Raw genomic sequence first — 21733 nt, 5'->3', positions numbered from 1 at the left:
GTTCTCCACAAATCGCCAGACCTGACGGCGGTAGAACTGGCGGGACAACCGTCGCAGATCTCGGTCCTTCATGGCGGGATACATCTAGGGGTCGGTAGGAGGAATCAAATATGGTTTGAGGTCCTGAGCGTGAATCCTTCCCGCGGGCGTCCCATCCAGCCGCTCTAACTCGTAGACGACCGGCGAGATCACTCGCTTTACTTTCAGGGGTCCCTGGAATCTATGTACTAATTTTCCTGCGATATTTTGCGCGGCGGACGACAGCACGTGCTGCCGCTTCAACACTAAATCGCCGGTTTTAAACATCCGGCTTCTCCTTCTTAAATTATAGTGTGTGGATTGCTTCTCGTAGGCGCTATTTAAATGTTCAATAACCCAGTCTCTTATAGCGTTTTCGATTGGGAAAAAGTTAGTGCGCACTCAGTTCACGCCAACACTGGACAAGTTCCATGAGTTGCACTGAATAGTGCAAATGCAAAAGAACACGCCCAAATTTTCAGTGCAAGTGTCACTTGAGTTAATTATAATAAATCACGCAAAAAAGAAAAAAGTAACCTTGAAAAAGTAATCTCGTGCTCAGTAAGTAATGATTTTTATTATATGTAATTAAATAGTATATAATCATTAAAAAAATGCTATTATATTACATCAAGTAATTAATTATATTTTAAAAAAGTTATAAAATTGATGTACTTGTATAAAAGATATAACACTTACGGTGTTATTATCCATTTTTTTCACACATTCTACATAATTTACAGTTTTTGGAATTATTCTTCTAGTTCGGAAGATTGCAATTATTTCTTCTTCCTCGCTTGAACTAGAAGAAGATTCCAAAAATGTCTCCAAAATATTAAAAAGATCCAAATCCGGATTGCTCATTTTTTCAAATTTGAAACTTTGTTCGTTATTGCTTACAATAATGCACTGATGCTTGCATGCATCCAGTGCACTGAGCTGGCACGGTCAAAATATCTCGTGCCACTTAGTGCACACTGAGTGCGCACTATGCGAGTGTCGTGCGTTTAAACGAACACGTAACACTAGCCAAGTGCGCATTGGCACTGCCAACCGAACACGCGCCTGACACTGAGTGCAGCCAGTGCATCCCAATCGAAAACGCTATTAGAGACTGCAATTTTTGCATTCTCTCTCCCCACTTTGCGGTACCTACGGTCTCTACTTTGGTAATTTCCCTACTTTGACGACTGAGCGACCGTCCTGGAATCAACTCCAGTCCGAGATTTAAAAAAGCTGGTGAGGTTCCTATCGATGAGTGAAAGGCGGTATTATACGCGTATCTGAATTCCGGTAGATGTTCGTCCCACTTGCGGTGGTCCTTCTCGATAAACGCGATAATCATTGTTTTCAGAATTCTATTAATTCGTTCTACGGGATTGGCTTGGGGTGATACGGTGGGACGGTAGTGTGCATGATGTTGTTTTCCTTGCAGAAGGCTTCGAGCGTTTGATTGACGAACTCGGTGCCGTTGTCCGTCAATATGAATTGACGGACTACCCCAGCGCGAAATTACGAGATCTTCTAAGGCTTCACGGATTTTTGGCCCCGTCGCCGAACGCAACGCTTTGCATTTTACCCATTTCGTGAATAAATCTTGAATCACTAACAGGTACTGGAAACCTGCTCTACTCCGCGGTAGTGGCCCAACAATGTTCGCGGCTATCACGGTCCACGGTCCGTCCGCGATTCTGCGTCCCATCAAGCCGGCCGGATTTGTCTGTTCGACTTTAACGCGTTGGCATATGTCGCACGTTCGCACGTAGCTGGTCACATCGCGGAATAAGTTCGGCCAAAAATATCGAACCGCGATTCGCTGGTACGTCTTCTTGATGCCGATTTGTCCCGCCTGCGGTATATCGTGGGATTCCTTGAGCGCTTCGTTGCGGTATTCTTTCGGTAAGACTAACTTCCATCTATCGAGATCTTCGACGATTTCCGAGATCACCGGTTTCGGTCGCAGGAAGTAAAGTCTGTTATCTACGATTTTCCATTGCGTGTATTTTTCCGGATGTTTCGCGACTTTGTGTAATCTTTTTCGATACCATTCGTTCTCCGTATTTTCCCATTTGGCCATGTCTATCGCAGCGTTCACACATGTAACTTCGGTAGTTTCGGTATTTTTTAAGTCTTCGGCATCTTCGGTGTTTTCGATACTCTCGTACATCCGCGAGAGCGCGTCCGGTACGTGATGTAACGCACCTTTTCTGTGGATGACCTCGTAGTCATATTCTAATAATTCTAAGGCCCATCTCGCCAATCTACCCGTGGGGTTCTTTAAATTGTGCAGCCATCGCAAGCTGCTGTGGTCGGTAATGACGGTAAAGCGATAGCCCTTTAAGTACGGTCGGAACTTCTGAATTGCCCAAACGACGGCTAAACATTCTTGTTCAGTAACGGAATATCTTTTCTCTGTATCCGACTCGCAAACGCTATTACTCTTTCTTTGTCCGCGATTGTCTGTGTTAATACTGCTCCCAATCCAACCGAGCTCGCATCGGTTTGTAGTACAAACGGTTGCTCAAAATTCGGACAGACCAGGGTCGGCGCGTCGACAAGATGTTCGCGTAACGTATTAAACGCGCGAGCCTGATCATCCCCCCACTCCCAGCGCTTGCCCTTCTTCAACAAACGCGTCAGTGGTTCGCTCTTTGGTGCAAACTGCGGAATAAATCTGCGGTACCAGGACGACATTCCTAGGAAGCGACGCAATTGTTTCAGATTTCGCGGGACGGGATACTCTAATATGGGTCGTGTCTTTTCGGGATCTACCGTTAAACCTCGTTTTTGTAATATAAATCATAGATAACGCACCTGGGAGCGGTAAAATTCACATTTTTCGGGATTTATTGTAAGACCTGCAGCGGTAATTGTTCCTAATACTTTCTTTAACCAGAATATGTGTGGGGGTAGCGATAACGATATCATCTAAATAGGCGAATGCGAATGGCTCCATTTCTGGGCCAATGAGACGATCTAATAATCTTTGAAAGGTCGCTGGTTGTAAGTCCGTACGGCATTTGCTTAAAATGATACAATCCCTTTCCGGGAACGCTAAAGGCGGTAATTTCGCGACTTTCATTTACCAGTGGCACTTGGAGGTAGGTTTGACTCAAGTCGATTGTCGAAATATAATGGGCTGCTCGCAATTTGTCTATTATTCCGGTCATATTCGGTAGTGGGTAGGCGTCTTTGAGAGGCTATTTATTAGGAGTACAAATTGAAAACAGCCGTTTTTTGTCAAAATTTGAGGATTGATTGTTGAAAAATAGTTACATACTTATTCTTGAAAGTATTGTCCATCGCTGGCCACTACTTTCTCCCACCTTTCGGGCAGCATACGAATCCCGCGTCGAAAAAACTGCTCATCTTTTGCGGCGATCCACGAATCGACCCAGTTTTTGGCCTCTTCGTAATAATGGAAGTGCTGCTCAGCCAGGCCATGCGCCATTGATCGGAACAAGTGGTAATCTGAAGAGGCGATGTCAGGAGAATACGGCGGATGAGGTAAGACGTCCCATTTCAATGTTTCCAGATAGGTTTTAATGACCTGAGCAACATGTGGCCGAGCGTTGTCGTGCAGCAACATCACTTTTTCGTGTCTTTGCTCGTATTGTGGCCGTTTTTCCTGCAATGCTCGGCTCAAACGCATTAGTTGTGTTCGATAGCGAGCTCCTGTGATGGTTTCACCCGGTTGCAACAGCTCATAATAAATCACGCCGAGCTGGTCCCACCAAATACACAGCATGAGCTTCGAGCCATGGATGTTTGGCTTGGCCGTCGATGTTGATGCACGGCCGCGGTAGCCCCACGATTTTTTTCGCTTTGGATTATCATAATGGATCCTCTTTTCATCGCCGCTTACAATACGATGCAGAAAACCCTTCCATTTTTGCCGTTGGAGCAGCTGTTCGCACGCGAAAAAACGCCGTTCGACGTCTCTCGGCTTTAATTCGTATGGCACCCAGTGTCCATGCTTTTGGATCATTCCCATGGTTTTCAAACGATGTGAAATAGCTTGTTGAGTCACGCCCAATGAATCTGCAAGCTCCTGTTGCGTTTGAGATGAATCTTCATTCAGTAATGTTTCCAATTGTGCGTCTTCAAACTTTTTCACCTGTCCGGGACGCTCCTTGTCTTCTACGCCGAAATCACCACTTTTGAAGCGTTGGAACCATTCTCGACACGTTTTTTCACTAATGGAAGCCTCACCATAAGTTTTTACAATCATTCGACGCGCCTCAGCCGCAGATTTTTTCGAAAAAAAGCAAAACTTCCCGCAAATGACGCTTATTGGGCACAAATTTCGACATTTTCGATCACAAAAAAATATATAACGCCGATAAAAATTCACAACTGCAATGATAAGGAATTGTTGCCAGATGCCCAACCTTACATTAAAAATTTTTGATCTAACGTTTGGCGCCAGCATTTACCGCTGGCGCCATCTACTGGAAAACGGCGGTTTTCAATTTGTACTCCTAATACTTTGCGGAAATCTAAGCAGAAACGGTATTTGCCATTAGGCTTCTTTACCATTACTATCGGGTTCGACCATTCGCTGTGAGATGGTTCGATTATCCCGGCCTCTAACATTTTATGTACTTCAGCCCTAATGGCTTCGTGTACCTTCGGCGATACGAGAAAGCAGCGCTGTCTTACCGGCACGTTTTCGCCCACGTCAATACGATGTTCAGTTAGTTTTGTAGTACCGAGTTTTTCTAGGGGGTTCTGGTAAGGTGTGCAAAAATTGTCCTAATTCTGTTTCCTGTTTGGCTGTTAATTCGGTAAGTCCGCAGCACGGAAGTTCTCGTGTATCCTCGCCAGTATTAAATGGGTATCGTTGGTGCGGCGTTTTGGCAAAATACCATTCATTGCTCGCAAAGTTTAAAATTATTCCAAACTGTGTTAGGAAATCCATGCCAAGAATGCACGAAACTGCCAGGGTCGGTAGTAACGCGACGGTAATATGATGGCAACATTCTTTAAGCGTGATCGGTAAGCTAACTTCCTCGTTTATCGTAGTTATTTGTCCGTTGGCTGTTCGAATACGCGTGCCTCTTTTTTTGGTTGTTTTCATATTTAGACTTCTTATTATTTGTATGGCCTCGCGTCCTAACAATGTCCTATTCGATCCGGAATCTACAAGGGCAACGAGAGTGTGTTCCTTTATTTTGATTTTGAAGTATTTAAGGGGCGGTAATTCGTCTGATTCAAACGTAACGTACGATTCTACGATTATAGCGAAATTTTTAGGAGGGTCTTGGGTCTCGTTACCTAGCGTCGGAGTCGTAGGGACCCTTTCTACTGGCTCCGATTTGCATTTCCCGCTCTATACGTCGGGCATGTATTCACGTAGACGCGCTTTCCGCATCTACAACAATATTTTTGGCGCAGCTCGGAACACTCTCGTGCGCGATGTCCCGTCTTCTCGCAATTTCAGCACTTTAAATTGATTGCTAGGTTAATACCGCTGTCTGACGCGGTGACGGCTCCGGTGTCTCTCGCGGGCTTATTCGCTGGTCGCGGTAGATTCGGAATGCTTTTTCTTCTTGCCGCCTCTATTTGTTTCCGCGGACGCGACGGTAATAGTTTTCGCTTTCCTCTTGGGGGGCGGGGGGTGGGGGTGATAGGCTAAATCCGGAAAAATTGATTGTTCGGGCGGTAATGGGGGTCAGTAAGTTTTCTCGGCTGCTAGAGTACGCTCTAGTCGCGTGGCTAGATACTCTAGCGTGGCAAAATCGGCAAAATCGTGACGCCGTATCGCGAGTTGTATGCGCAGCAACATATTTTGATGCGCGAAGTTTAGCTGTTCCACCATTTGCCAGGGGGGTGATAGTCTACTCAACAAAGCGCCTAAGCACGTTAAGTAGTCGGCAGCCGATTCGTGCTCCCCCTGCGTTCTCCGGAATATCTCGTCGCGAAGCGCGTATTGATAATCCGGATCTCCGAAACGCGATCGCCACGTTACCTCGAAATCATCCCCGGTACACCAGTGTCCGCTTTCGAGACGCACCCAGTATAACGCTATGTCCGATAAAAATAACGGGAGGCATTTGAACAGATCGGCGTCGCTAATCGGTACTATCGCGCGAGCTTCTTTTATTCGCAACAGAAACGCTTCCGCGTCGCTACCTTTCTTCCCGGAAAAGTGGAGATTCCACTTACGCATCAAATTATACGCGTCCGACGCGGAGCTATGCGAGGAACGGGGCTCCGTGGTGCGGGGTACTGCCCCTGTCGATTAGCGGGATCTGGCACCGCGATTTTCCTTCGCGTAACTATTTACCTTCTCCCCCTCCCGCCCCTGGTGTGAGGGATCCAAAAAATGCAACTCGGGACGGTCCCCCCTCCCATCGCGTGGAGGTGTCAATGGCATCGTGGCTCCCCCTGATGCGGTATCGATACGGGTCGATTCGCGCAACACCGCGGTTTCGTAACGCCTAAGACGCTCTCTCAAAACCGGTACTATCCCTTGCAAGCTTAGCCCCCTATCCTCCAAATGCTGTCTGGTTTGATCCGCCGTCAAATCGTCAATCCACCGAAGGGGGTCACTCCCCTCCCTCATTTGGATCTGTCGGTACTACGCGGGACGGTAACTCTTAGAGTCCTATATAAAGAGAGAAGCGACATCGAACCCCCACCACTACCTCTAATAGTGTTCTATATATTCTTCGAATCCCCACCATCATTTTCAGCACTGCCATATTGTGACCACTCCATGTCAACAAACTGCACTTAATAAACGTCATAATTGATACTCCGTCAGCGTGAAATTAAGGTTTATTGTTTAATACACATAGCAATTTTCACGTTTTTTTTTCGCGCACGTCACGGGATCATATCCAAACGTTAAAAATGTCACAGCAAGAAGTAAGTAATACTTGTATAATCGGTTCTGTGTTTATTAATTGCAGTAAGGTTATTATGTTTGAACATGACTATTTTTCTGTTTTGTTAGAAAGTGAGCCAAATGTGTAATGATGGTAAAAGGAAGCTGGATTATATTGATCAGGTTAGTTTAGTTGTCTTATTAATTTTTTGCAGAGAGGTTAAATTACCTGGATCATATTATTGACTCAGATTTTTCAATTTAAATTTATTGGATAGACAATAAAATAGATGGGATTGATCTCCCTTTTCTAAAAAAATTGCTAATATGAGGACTTATTTATCAAGTCACGTTGTTTTTTATCAGTACAGATAAAAGTCACCTATGATCCAGATAATTCAAGAAATGAAAAATAGGTTAGTTTGAGGAGAGTTAATTATATCATATTTGTGTATGTATATCTGTTTTAAATAGTTGTATCTTTTATGCGTAGTTTTCTTTAATATAATCATTTTTTCTTACAGTGCACAATTATTGATAAAGCTTCAGACATTTCTGTAAATCAATCTAATTCTGAAACTGCTGATATTACAAGTAATACATTGCTCATCGATCAGCTAAAAACTCAAAATGATGAAGCTTCACAATTAATTATCCATCTGGAACATGAGCATAATGCAAACCTAAATAAAGTGGCAATGATGCTTTCTGCTATTGAACAAATGGAGAGTAAGATATATTGTATGAAGCAATTCATGAAAACTAGTACAAGTTCAAGTGGACGACGACGGAAAAACTATTATGCCAAAATACGAAAGATGTGATCTTGTAATTTTTAATGAAAATTCATAATTTTTATTTTTAATATTGTACATTAAAATAATTATATCTTTTACATTTTTATTTTTGATATTAATTTCTTTATAATACCATTACCTCATACAAACTTTTATTAATATTTCACTTTAATATAACAGAAGTAAACACTCCTCGCAAGAAATAAAAACAAACTTTTACAAATAATTGCGGAAATTTCCCGATTATTATAACTATTTGAGCGATTGAAATTGCTTATATCTAATTACAACGTAGTTAAACGGTATTCTTCTAATAATATATATTATGTAGCATTACATAAACAAAAAAATTTTAACTCATAAATTTCATAACATTACATAATATTTAGAATTTATATAATATTAGATAAACAAAAAAATGTTTCATTCTTAAATCTCATAATATCACATATGTAGAATCACAGGTAAGAATTAATTTATACTTTTGATATAACACACATCTATTTGGATTTTCTTTCCCTTTGTGTCTTAATTTTCAATCAAAACACAAAAGAAAAGAAATAAACTTTTAAAGATTTTCAACAATCATATGCATATCCATTGTCTTGCTACTGTGTGTGCGGCTTTTATTTTCCTTCTCCATGCATTCTTTACGTTGGAGATTAAACATTCTAAATCGCATGCGAAGAAACTTAGTCAAAATCTTTACAGTAATATTGTGACATTGTGGAATATTGACTTCCCAAACATATAGTAACTTCTCAACAAGATAGTCAATAATTTTAATCTTTTCTATTTTTTCAAATGAGTCTCTCAGTTCTCGAAATGTAATTTCAGCTTTCATGATAGCTTTAAAACAAGAATCTGATACCTTGCACAAGCTATTATCTGTATAACTTCGAAAATCTACAACAATCGAAAATGAATGAGAATCCATGCCTTGCCACAGAACGGATTTGTAACATGTATCACATATTTTCATGCTATTTTTAACGGAATGTACAACTGCTCCAGCAATATCATATATAATGGGCCATTCTCAAGAATCAATTAAATTCATGTGACTATCTTGTAATTCTGGAATATTAATGGCAACACCTTCCATGAAAACATCTACTTCTTCTGCTTTTTGTCTAGCTGCTGCTATTTCTTGTGACGTTTTCAAGAAATCTAACTTTACTTGTTCAACATTATCATCTTTCTCATCATCATTATAACTTGTAATTTTAGAGCATGAGCAAACTTGAGTGATTGTAATAACTTTTAAATTTTGCTTAACAAGAAGAGGGTTTGGAATAGGTTGTCTAAATCTTAAGAGAGAAAATAGATTTTCGAGGCAATCTTGAGTGAAACGGCCTGTTAAAAAAAATTTATACCCCTTTTCATTTAAAAAATATTGTTGCAATTCGATAATGCTTTCTATTGCCATTATTACTCCAGATTGTACTGGCTTCCAGTGTCCTTTTTTCCCTATTAACATGGAACGAAATATTTGCTGAATTTTCCTTAGATGAGCAATAACATCATTATACATTTTAATATTGGATTTACTGAGAGCAAAGATACGAGATCTATTTGTCATGATGTTAAACCAACGATCCACAAGATTAATAAAAAAAGTTGTAGTTTTAAATGAATTATCACTTGTATAATTGGCATAAGTTTTTAACGCTGTTTCTGTTCTTTTATTTAAAACTGAACTAGCAGTAGACACTTTCATCTTGTTATATTGATTTTTGCAGTGTAAATTAGTATCTTTGAGTTTATAAGCTATTTTCAATTCATGCTTGTTTTCATGATGCAGTAATGTTTCAATATGTTGAATATCTACTAAAGAATTAGATAAATTATTCGCGGCACAGATATCTGCAGGAAAACGAATACTTTTATTATTTTCCAACATATGTTTAATATTCTTAAACAAATGTACTGGATCAGGAATAAAATATAATCTATTTGCTGGTCTAACAGGGTGTATAATGCTTGTTTTTACGTATTCTTTGGTACAACCAACTCCGAATGCATTCCACATGGCTTTGTTGTCACTGCCCATATCGCTGATCACTGAGTTAACACGCAGATCAATATTTTCTGCTTTTTCAATTAAAGTGAGAATGATTGTTTTCAATGCATTTCCTGTAGCATTTACATCTTCTATTTTGCATTCGAAATCTGCCGTACCAGTAAAATAATAAGCAACAGTAATCTTCCATCTACGAGAAATTCCTGCTAATAAAATAACTAAAACTTTTGTTGCAATTCCTGAGTGTGCAGGAAAAGTGCAGTATCCAATCATTCTTTGTATTGATGGATCAAACACTTCGCCAGGTTTTATTGACATTTCATCAAGTACCATTACACATTCTCTTTCTTCTGTGGTCATACAAGGTACTTCAGTCTTCATCATGTCAAACACTTCTAGTAGAATACCGCTATTAAATTTTAAATGAAATAATTGTCTTTGCAATGTCCGAATGCTAGGATAAATAGGAAGACGCTTAACAAAATTGATGTAACCTTGTGTTCCCCATTTCATTTTAAAAACAAGAGCATCTTTTATAGTAACAAAGCTCCATTTTAATCCATTATTTGATTTTCTATTTAAAGCTTCTATTTGATCTGGATGCAACTTCTTGTCAAGAATACCATAAATCTTGTTTTTATTTTCTTTCAAGCGTTTTACTTGTTTGTAATGAGCTGCATACTTGTGTTTAATGTCAGAATACATTTTATAAACTTTATTACTAGTTTTTTTAATAATATTATGCTGCTTTTCAAGGCTTTCAATTCTCTTCTGTTTCTTAGCTATCTCTTTCTTTAATGCCTCAACGATTGTTACAAAATTATCAACAGAAATATTGTTATATTCAAATTTATTTGTTTGAATACTGATATCAAACGTATCTGTTTGAGTGCTGATATTATGATGTTCAAATGTATTAGTTTGAGTACTGACATTATTATATTCAAATATATTTGTTTGAGTGCTGATATTATGACGTTCAAATGTAATAGTTTGAGTATTGACATTATTGTATTCAAATATATTTGTTTGAGTATTGACATTTTCTGTTAGATTAGATTGTATAAAACTTTCGTCATGTTTTATAATATCAGATTTGTTAACTGGACAAAATAAGAATGGCTGTGTAACTTCTATTGGTATAGAGTCATTTAAAAAAGAATAATCAGGATGGCTCAAAGAAATATTATTACTTGATTCAGATGGTTCAGTAATTCCTTTATCTACTGTAGAGTCTCTAACAGAAGACATTTGAGATAGCAATTTCTTTGATAAAACAGATGTTGAACAATCTGAATCATGTAAAACGATTGATTTTTTCGCATGAAAAACATTAGTAATATCCGATAAATAAGCTTTAGTTTTAGAAGTTTGAAATCCTTCCAATGATGTCTTTAAATGCTCTGCATTTTCCATGTATTTTAATGTTTCTCTTTGTAGCTCTGGATTTTCAAATGACTGATTTTCTAATGACTCTTGTTGTAAACTGGGTATAACTGTATTTTTTAATATTTTCTTGCCATCCTGTCGCTTCTCATAATAATTTAAAGCAAAGTGCAACTGAAAATATATATACAAAATAACAGATATATGTTATATCATGTAAAAAGTAAAATCATATTACATTAGAATGTCATATGAGTCGATATTCATAGTCGGTACTTATTTCAAAACTGTCTTAAATATAAGAATCAACTATCAATATACCGGCTATACATAAAAATGATTAGTCGATGAGATAATTACTTCACATATACGACTATTCGTTTTAAGGATCCATCCAGGTCGTTTGACTCTTATCCAAGATAGCCAAGATAAACGTTGTTTTTCACATTTTGGAAAGTAAAATAATCGTAACCCCTGACTTTGTCTAACAGGGCAGCCAAAAACTTCGCATCTTCGTACCATATTTATAATATTAATATTAATTATAAACACTATAAACAAAAAAATAAGAAACAAATATAAATCAAAGTTACATAACCTTTTATTTACAATAATAAATTTTAATTTTATAATTAAGGCCCAAACGTTTTGGCATGATCTCAGACTCGGAGAACCGCTACGTGCAAGTTGTGTATATAATAATCAATTCTCGTCTGGCACGCAGCTGCCAAACGTATACGCACACGCGCGCATGTACACACCTTGCACGTATCGATTTTCCGTGCGCATCATGGGATCGTGTCTAAATATTTTGGTCTTAATTATAATTATTCTTATTTTTTCTTACTTGACTTTGCTTGACTTCTTAGTTCTAACCTAAGTATCGACCATGTCGACTGTGGTCGACTGTTCAAACAGCTGCGGTCCCAATATGGCTGCTTGCTTAGGAAGGGATACCCAATCAGAGAAACCATCAGATTACCAATCAGAGCTTCGGACATCAATGTCGCTTCTCTCTTTATATAGGACTCTAGTAACTCTTAGTCTCGAAAAACAATTTTTATAGGTTTCCGAGGAACGGCCGGAAAAGAGAGAGAAGAGAAAATACAAAACGAGGGCCTATGATAATCTGGTTTGATTTTACTGCAAGTGATCTTAAAGTAATAACAAAAGGGAATAAAAAGGTCACGATAGTGGCGAAATCTATGGCACGCCGTTTTGCTATTTAATACTATCATAAAAATTCTACCAAATTAAATTGATTCTCAAAGAAAAGAAATTATTTTATGTCTAGACATATTTATAATTCATTGAATTATTATTAAACTATTACATAATTGAAAATGGCAGAATTAAAATTATGTCTAGACAAAATATTAATTCTGAATTTATTTTATGTTATGACATAAAATTTTTTCGGAAATTAAAATTATGCACATAATTGTAATTGCCGATTTTGTAATATGTAAATAATTTTAATTCTACAATTTGTATTATGTACATAATTTTAATTCTCGAATTACCATTATGTACATAATTTTAATTCTTCAATTTCTATTACGTACATAATTTTAATTCTAGAATTTTTATGTACATAATTTTAATTCTTGAATTTCCATTATGTACTGCGACCGCACTCACGAGCGTGGTGCAACTACGTTAATTGCTCGTGAGGTAGCTAGTTAGGTAGCCAAGATGTTCGCAAAGTCGTTCACATCAAGTGCGCGAAGTTAGACGGTACGATTGGGCGCCAGGCACGAGCGAGCGTGCCACTCTTAGATCAGGACGTTACCGATCTCGCGATTCAGGCCGGGAAAAGGAACGCGAAAATACTTTACTTCGTCACGGGCAGTAACGGGCTCTTTTAACCGGTAGCTCAGCCACGGAATTGGCAGAGGGAGTGGTTCGCGGCGGGCGGGGTGGTAGAGGAGAGCGAGGGGACTTAAAGAAAACACTTCAATTTAATAAAGTAATGGACAATGTATTTCCGAGATCTAACACTACCCACATGGTTCTGCGACGATGTCTCGCGACCCGGGCGCAGTCGGAAAATACTATGCGGTCGCCGGTACGAGCTCCCCGAACGGAGAGAGTCAAAATTCCATTCTAAGTAGCGGCGGACAAACGCCGTGCACACTCGCAACTCTGCACACGCACTCTCATTTCACGCGGAATTATATGGCGATTCGATACGAAGCAAGCGTTCGGAAATACGCGATCGCCAAACAGGAACACATACAAACGCTACTACAGACGACACACAAGAATATGACACAATTAACGCGACTTGGCTGTGGGGTCGGCGACGCTCTCAATAAACGGAACCGAAAAGAATCAAGACGCGACTTGGTCGGATGAGGCGTACGGCGGTTGAGCACGTGGACAGCACGCGATCACTGGCGTGTTCCCATCCCGGCGGAAGATTTTACGGCGAATTTACGTTAACTCTAAAGGCGACTCTTGCACGCGCGACTCATCTGACCGGCGAAATCGGTGGCTTTACATAAGTCTCGTTTGTCTCACCACGACGCTGGCTTGGCTCGAAACTCGTCCTCGTGCGGGGATGTGACGCGTACTCGAAAGGGGCTCCTATCGTCTCGGCTCTTGATGGCGCACCCGTGACGATCCACAGCAAAGTGATCGATAACGCGAAGAAATTTGGCAGGCGGCCAGTGTTGATAGACGGGCCGGGCTTTTTCGCGCATGCGCGTCCATTAAAGCTGCAGTAAAGTATCCGTTGATAGTAAAAAGGAGATCATTAAGACCCCAAACAAATTATTTTACAAAAAATAGGTTTTTAATGATATTTACACATCATATACGTGTATGTATGTGTGTGTGTGTGTGTAAATGTATATATAATATATATAATAATATATAAAACAATAAATAAATAAAATATGAAATGTAACATTTTTCAAATTTATAAAATTTTTTATATTACAAATTTTTACACACATACATATAATATAAATATTATTAAACAATAAATAATATTTACTAATAAAATGTAAACAAAATAATTTATAAAAAAAATAATTTATAAAAAATGAAATATAACTAAACTAAAATAAAAATTGACAAATACTTTTAGCAATGTTTAAATAAGATAAACTAGTAATTTTTTTTTTTTAAGGGGAAAATCTTCGCAAGACCCTTCTAAAAGCGACAATCTTCTAATCCTCATCAAAAAGACAATGACTTTCCGATTCTCACTTTAAGAAGAGCAAGACGCCCTAGAGCCCGTGCTCCGGGTTGTGTGGAATTCAATAGAGGTACATCGTAAAAGATTCTACCATCTATTGCCTACCTACTAAAAACCCCTCCTCAGACGGTCCTTCCTATTAAATTATATATTTAAACAGTTAACAAAAAAAAAAATAAATAAATAAATAAAATGTGCACTTTTAAACAATCGTTTAAGAACTATATTCATACAGTACAGAACTTACGCAACATATATACAATACGTTGTAACGATATTTCTGCAATCTTTTCTTTGCAAAAATATTATTGCAACGTTGTAATAATGTTGTTGCAATTTTTGTGCTGTATGGGAAAATAAAATTGTATAAAAATAAAATTAAATAATATTTAAATGATTAATACTAAAATAAAAATAAAATGTGCACTTTTTAAAATAACTGTTTAAAAACTAAAATAAAATTACACAAACATAAACAAGAAATATAAATAAATAATTAAAAAAAAATAGTAAAATAATAATTAACTTGTAATTAAAATTTTTAAATAAAATTTATATCAGCAATAACTAACAATAAAAAATACTGGCTACATGTGTGACTCTATGCAAAATAACAAAGAAAAGCAAAATTATGAAGCAAAATAAAATATAAAAACAAAATTATTAAGTCTCATCAGATGTATTTTGATTTTTATATAAATTTTGTGCGTTATGCAGTTCTAAATGCCTAGGATCAATTTCAAAATTAGTGCAATTAATGCCTTTAGCTTGAAAGCTTGACCGAACTACACAAAGAGCAGAAACAGTATCATTATTCAAACGATTTCTTTTGTTATTTTTTATATCGGTTACCATTGAAAAAATTCGTTTGGCTTCAGCATTTGAATGGGGAAAAGAAAGAACTATTTCTACTAATAATTTTAAATTTTGAAAAACTTCTTGATCATTAAAATCTTTGTATGTTAATATTTTATGCCACATGTTATCAATCTCTAAAGATTCTAATTCTTTTTTCTGCTCATCATCAAAAATGGAAGGTAAAATTCTCCATTCATAAGCTAATTTTGTAATATTAATGTTTTCTACAATTGTGGCAATATTAGTCAAATCTTTAATTTTAGCTCTATTTTCATAGTACAGTGCTATTTTTGGATCTAAAAAAGTCAAACATTCGAAAACATGATCCTTATACGGTAAACGTTTAAGCAGTTCTCTTGAACTGCCGTTATGTAAAAATTCAAACATGCTAATTTAATTTCTTGTCTACATTCCAAAGATAATGATTCTAATAAAATCTCACATTCGGGCCCCACATATATTTATTCTAAATTTAAAATATTTTTCTCATTACTTGTATCTAAATTATTAATATCTTTTAATGAATTTGGAGTTATAAAATTTTGAGCTATTTGAACAATTAATTGTCGACTATTTACAAATAATTTATGAATTAAGATTTTACGCGATTGAAACAAAGCATTAAAATTATTAAAAAAATCTGACACATATTTTAAAAATAAAAAGTACACTTTAATTATGTTGTCGTTTAAATGAGATAAAATAATCTCTGCAGATTTTAATTTATCTTCAACGACTGCTAATAGAAAATAATTTGTCAATACCTTCCAATTTTGAAGAATTCCAACAATGCATTTTTGTAATATGAGCCATCTAGTATTTGATAATTTTAACAACTTATTCCTTTCCACATTGAAGAATTCTTGAAATTCTCGTAAATTTGCACATCTTTTTGCACTGCCCGAAACATAGTTATAAATATTTCTAATTAAATTTTCACAAGAAGAAGGTAATTTATCGCAAGCTTTACTGGCTACTAGCGCGGAGGAATGGCAAATACAATTTAATGTGATTAATCGTGGTACTTCTAATTTTATAAGTTGCACAAACGAATTATTGCATCCATCATAACTGATGCATTATTACATGCCATTCCGACAACATTTTTAATTGGAATTTTTTTTTCTTCAAGAAGATTTTTAAAACTTATAAAAATTTTACTCGCGGAACAATCTTTACCGTCTAAAGATAACAATTCTAATAATTGTGTCATAACTTTTTTACTTTTAGGACAAACATATTTAACAAGAACGCACATTAATTTTGTGTCAGAAATATCTGTACTTTTGTCAATTAAAATTGAAAATTTGCAACATTTTAAATTATCAACAAGTTTTTCAACTTCGCATTTAGCTAATATACCGGTAACAATTTTTTTACATTTAATTCGGCCCAGTTTAAGATCTTGTACAACTTCAGGTTCTATGCAAATATTCTTCAATAATGGAATTAAGTGATTTACAGAATAAAAAGAGGTATTGTGTTCAGCAAAATATGCTACTAATTTTATTCCGGCTCGTTTTACTTTGTTTTTATGAGATAATTTGGTGTCTGTCTCAAATCATTAACATTTTCTAAAGTGTCATTATTTTTATTCAAATTTACATTTTTAATATGTTTGGCCGTCTGTGAGTGTTGAATTAAATCTGTTTTCATACATCTAATGGTCTTATTGCATATAGTGCAAATGGCTTTATTTTCTTGATGGCAAGGAGCCAACCATCCTTTAAAAACTTTTTCATCTAGCCATGATGATTGAAATTGTCTAATTCTATCCTTCTTAATTGCTCCTTTTCCATTTAAATCCATAATAATTAAATAATATATATTTACCTTAACCTAGCCTATCCTATCGAAGAAACCGCCGAGGCAAAAAAGGATCCGTCTCATGGGTGCGTTTTTTTTGTTGCGTCACGTGTCATATAGAAAACAACTAAATTGTATTACGTGTTTACAGTTGAATATATCTAACTGCAAAAGCATCGTCGCATATGTCGCTGTTATTTAAAAGTTCATGCAAAAATAAAATAAAAACTAAAAAAGAAAAAATCTATAAAGTTATTTGTATTAAAAAAAAATGCTTTTTAAAATTTAAAAATTGAGCAAATTTTCTGTTTAAGTATTATTGTGTTTTATCTATATATTATATATTTTTTTGTAAAATATTTTTAAAACTCTTAAATTTTAACTCATTGTAATCATATTATATTCTTTAATTGTATATAATTTTAAAGTATATTTTATTAAAATATCTCAGAAATATTATTTAAATTTATTCAGATGATTACAATAAGTAAAAATAAAAAATTAGGATAATATAAATATAAGGGTAATATAAATACAATTAGTTTTTATAATGCAATTTAATTTATTATTTGCAATTTGATTAACATAACAAATATAAAAATAAATTCTCAAATATGTAATAAAAATAATACATTGTAAGATATATATATATATACTTTTTTTTATTTGTGTAACATTTTTGTTCATGCAAACTATAAATAAAGTAGTACGCCGGGTCTTTATGCGCTCATTTTAGCTACATTTGCAAAGCTACGTCGCTGCTTTCCACGCTCTACCGTCGCGCATGCGCGAGAAAACCCGGCCCGTCTATCAACACTGCAGGCGGCACGCAGGATCTCTCGCCCCACGCACGGGGGTTCGTCGCGCCGCTCTATTGGTTCCGCTTTATCACGCGGTCCTCGCGACATTCTAATCAGACTGTCGCGCCGTGGCGCGCAATTCGAGGTAGGTCGGTGTCTTCGGGCAGCTCGCGACTCTTCCCGTGGTTTTCCCGAAGCCGGACGGCTATCCCAACGGACTCTTCGACGTCCGGTGCCCCCGCGCTCGGGACCACGTCAGGAACTTTCTCTCGCAGCTCCTCGTTCGGAGTCTCCTACGCGATGATCTGCGTGGAGTGTCGACATCCCCTACGCCGGACCTTCCCTCTTTGCGTCCTGCAATTTCAGCGGCCTTACTGTTGCGTACAGGCGCGACGGTAAGAGATAACGTAATTAAATGAAGAGAGATCACCTGTCGTGCGCGCTACTATGATCCTGCGCACGGTCCGGAAGGTCTCAAGTAGCGGCAGGTCCTCCTTCTTGTAGTCTGCTCGCCGGGTGAGATTTCGTCGATACAAAAAATGACTATCCGCTAGCCGCCGATCCGCAAAACGTCGCTAAAATTAACGGACGGACACACGCACACAAAACAAAAATTGTAAGCGCACTCGCCGACACGTCCGTCTTCGAGCCGAGAGTACGTAAAGCCGCAGCGTGCGCTCATCGTTCAGATCTTACAATCCCTGTGACGGACAGCCAAACGGGATGTCACGTCACAGTACATAATTTTAATTTTTGAATTTCCATTATGTACATAATTTTAATTCTTGAATTTCCATTATGTACATAATTTTAATTCCTGAATTTTTATTATATCTAGACATAATAAAAATTCATCCGATTTTTATTATGTCTAAACGTAATTTTAATTCTGCCGCTAGGGAATTTTTAAGTCAATTCTTATGAATCACTTGAATTCGATGTCCACGTGTCTCAGGTTGCCGATGACGAGGTCCAGATAGTGCGCTTCATAGTTTTCGGTGTCTACGTGCATTAATACCTCGAATTCGATGTCGACGTGTCCCAGGTTGCCGATGACGAGGTCCAAATAGTGCGCTCCATAGTTTTCGGTGTCCAGGTGTAATAATACTTCGAATTCGATGTCCACGTGCCGATGACGGGGTCCAGATAGTGCGCTCCGTAGTTTTTGGTGTCGTAATAATACGTTGAATTTCATGTCTAATTTTAATGAGATTTGTTAATTATTTTGGCTAAAATTTGGGAAAAACAAATTCGTAATTCCGACCGGCCAACATGTCGAAATACGGATTCGTTTATCCTAAATTTTAGTCAAATTAACCCTTAAATGCCACACTTCTCAAGAATCTCGTAAATGACACATGGGGTCTAAAAGACCCCAGCATGAAAAATGTCTCCTTACTTATGGATTTTTTGATATTTAGTTATGAAAATTATTTTCAATGTTGTTCAAGGTTTAGAAAAGAGAACAAAATGCTTATATTGTTAAAATTTCAAATTCAACATAGCATAAAAAATTAAGATCGCCAACAGTTAAAATATTGGCTTCAAAATAAAAAAAATAAAAAATAATAAATAAATAAATATGAGCTCCATTTTTGGCGGGAACATTTGAAAATATATAATTGTAAAGGGTCTGGGGTCCGCTGGACCCCGGATGGCATTTAAGGGTTAATTAACAAATCTCATTAAAATTATGCTCGTTTTAATCAGTAAGATCAGCCGTAACCCGGTACAGAGCTGGATTTTTCATTTTGGCTGTTAAAAATTTATAATAAAAAAAATACAGACTCGCAGCTAACCCAACCTGACACAGGTCTCCACCATGACTCCTGCCGATTCTTAAGGATCGACAGGAGTACGGGTGCACTTTATGCACTAAGGTCGGTATTCATGGTCGATTCTTATTTTAAGATCGTCTTAAGTAACGTCTTAAGATGCTAATACGGCTCTCTGATTGGTTGATGGCATCTTAAGGTGACACTTAAGACGATCTTAAATATAAGAATCGACTATGAATACCGACCTAAATGCATTTTAAACTGCACTTTAACTGCAATATTCGTAATTATGTACATAATTTTAATTCTTGAATTTCTATTATGTACATAATTTTAATTCCCAAATTTTTATTATGTACAATTCGCGCAATAAATGCTTACCAATATAGTGACGCCACGTTCATTGATGAGTCACCACGTTTATCTTCTCGGTAGTTTTCACGTTCATGACCGTAGAGAACTTGCGCATTTTCGGCCAATCTAGTTCGTCCGATTATAGCCACGAACGTGAAAACGACCTAGAAGGTAACACGCAATATCAAAACAATATTGGAAGGCATTTATTGCGCGAATTGTACACACGGCGTCAGAAATGCCTTTACACCAAAATGGCTGATGTGCCCCAATAGTGCCCCAATACGTGTGTACATAATTTTCGTGAACTCTAGAAACTTGAGACAATAACGTTCGCAACACTGATAATGAAAGTGGATACAGAACATGATTCTATACAGCCCTAGCTTTTACATTTGTGCACGTTACGTTCCCCGCGTTTTTACATAACTTATGTAATAGGCGCCATCCAAACTGTGTATTGTGTTCCTGGAGACGAGTTTGTGTTATTGAATAATTCAATTATTTGTAAGTTTTAACTTAATGCAATTTATGGGTAAGTGTACACTGTTATTATTATTAGTATTATTATGCTATGTCAATAGTCAAATGATCGGGTTTCTTGTTTTTTCTGTGACTTATTTATAAGTTCTGAAATTACCAGAAAAGCGTAATAATTGTCGTTTATCAGACAAACAAATCTACATTTAAAGCTGATCTACAATGTGCTCTTTGCTTCCTATTTTCTGCTCTTAACCTCTTTGCGACTATCTCGTATTTCGCAATTCCGTCGCGTAACGCACTGTTTTTTTGTTCTCTGTCGCTCAAGATGAAAATTGACGAACTTCAGAAGTGACAAAAAAACATCACGTTACGCGACGGAATTGCGAAATATGAGATAGTAGCAAAGAAGTTAAGAGCAAAAAACAGGAAGCAAAAAACACATTTTTATTGTTGATATAGCGACAGATATTGATTGAAAATTAAAACATCATAATATGTTTCAGCGAAATGGAAAATCGTGTAGACGTACACGTCGTGCGTACTCTTCGTAGAATTAGAAAAATTCTTAGTGAAGCAGTGAGGTATTATCAATATGCTGGAAATATAGAGCAACATTTGCTTCCTGTTGCTTAGCAAAATTTACAAAGGATATCTACAGCGATATCAGAAGAAACATACAACCAATTGAAAGAAGCAATCGAAGTTTTACTACTTATCAAAAATGATTGACAACAAACGAGGATTTACGTAGCTCCGAGAGTTAACTTGAATGGTGATTTTTTTATTATTACTTCAAAATTTATTTGAATCAGATTTGAAAAGTTTAGTAAATTTTCAATGGTAAAACGTTTTAGAATAACTTTCTTTCCGAAGTTATTAACTTACTTGCTCTAATTTGTAACTTGAAAATTTATTTAAAGGACCAGGGCGTTCCACCGTCCAAATAAATCAAGGTCAACTAAAAATGCTGTATGATGACGGATGGACAGTAAGTGAAATGGCGAAGCATCTTGGATGTTCGGAAAAAACTGTTTATCAGAAGTTATATTCTTTAAATATGCATGTGCACGATATGCTCAAATTTCGGACGATGACTTAAAATTAGAAATTGTAAAAGTCCACAAAGAGCATTCAAACGCTGGACAAACGGTAAGATACCAAATGCGTCTAAAACTAGCATATTATTCTTATTTTTATTTACATTATGTTCATTTACAGATGGTACAAGCGTATTTAAAAGCAGCAAGTTTTCATGTACAAAGATATAAAGTGAGACAAGCTTTAAATGAAATCGATCCCATAGGAACAGCGAGTACAGTAGATGGAGTCAATCAATCAAGAGGAGGTACCAACACCAAAGTCTGTGGCATATGGATGCACATCTGAAGCTCTC

At 36.8% G+C, this 21733-nt stretch overlaps 2 protein-coding genes across 2 annotated transcripts; one reads left to right on the top strand and one right to left on the bottom strand.

The window, feature by feature from the left end:
• The first annotated feature begins 6240 nt into the window (after window positions 1–6240).
• On the top strand, window positions 6241–7828 carry LOC105204349. The gene is made up of 2 exons (XM_039447363.1): window positions 6241–7033; window positions 7375–7828. The coding sequence occupies exons 1-2, from the start codon at window positions 6992–6994 to the stop codon at window positions 7672–7674; spliced, it is 342 nt and encodes a 113-aa protein (XP_039303297.1). The 5' UTR covers window positions 6241–6991; the 3' UTR covers window positions 7675–7828.
• A 133-nt stretch (window positions 7829–7961) lies between these two features.
• LOC120357257 lies at window positions 7962–11601 on the bottom strand. Its single transcript, XM_039447362.1, has 2 exons — window positions 11417–11601; window positions 7962–11230 (listed from the first exon to the last, which is right to left on the bottom strand). The coding sequence occupies exons 1-2, from the start codon at window positions 11576–11578 to the stop codon at window positions 8687–8689; spliced, it is 2706 nt and encodes a 901-aa protein (XP_039303296.1). The 5' UTR covers window positions 11579–11601; the 3' UTR covers window positions 7962–8686.
• Window positions 11602–21733: the final 10132 nt, after the last annotated feature.

The sequence above is a fragment of the Solenopsis invicta genome, chromosome 3 (genome assembly GCF_016802725.1).
Source record: "Solenopsis invicta isolate M01_SB chromosome 3, UNIL_Sinv_3.0, whole genome shotgun sequence".
Taxonomy (NCBI): Eukaryota; Metazoa; Arthropoda; class Insecta; order Hymenoptera; family Formicidae; genus Solenopsis; species Solenopsis invicta.
This window is presented reverse-complemented; position numbering and strand designations above follow the sequence as displayed.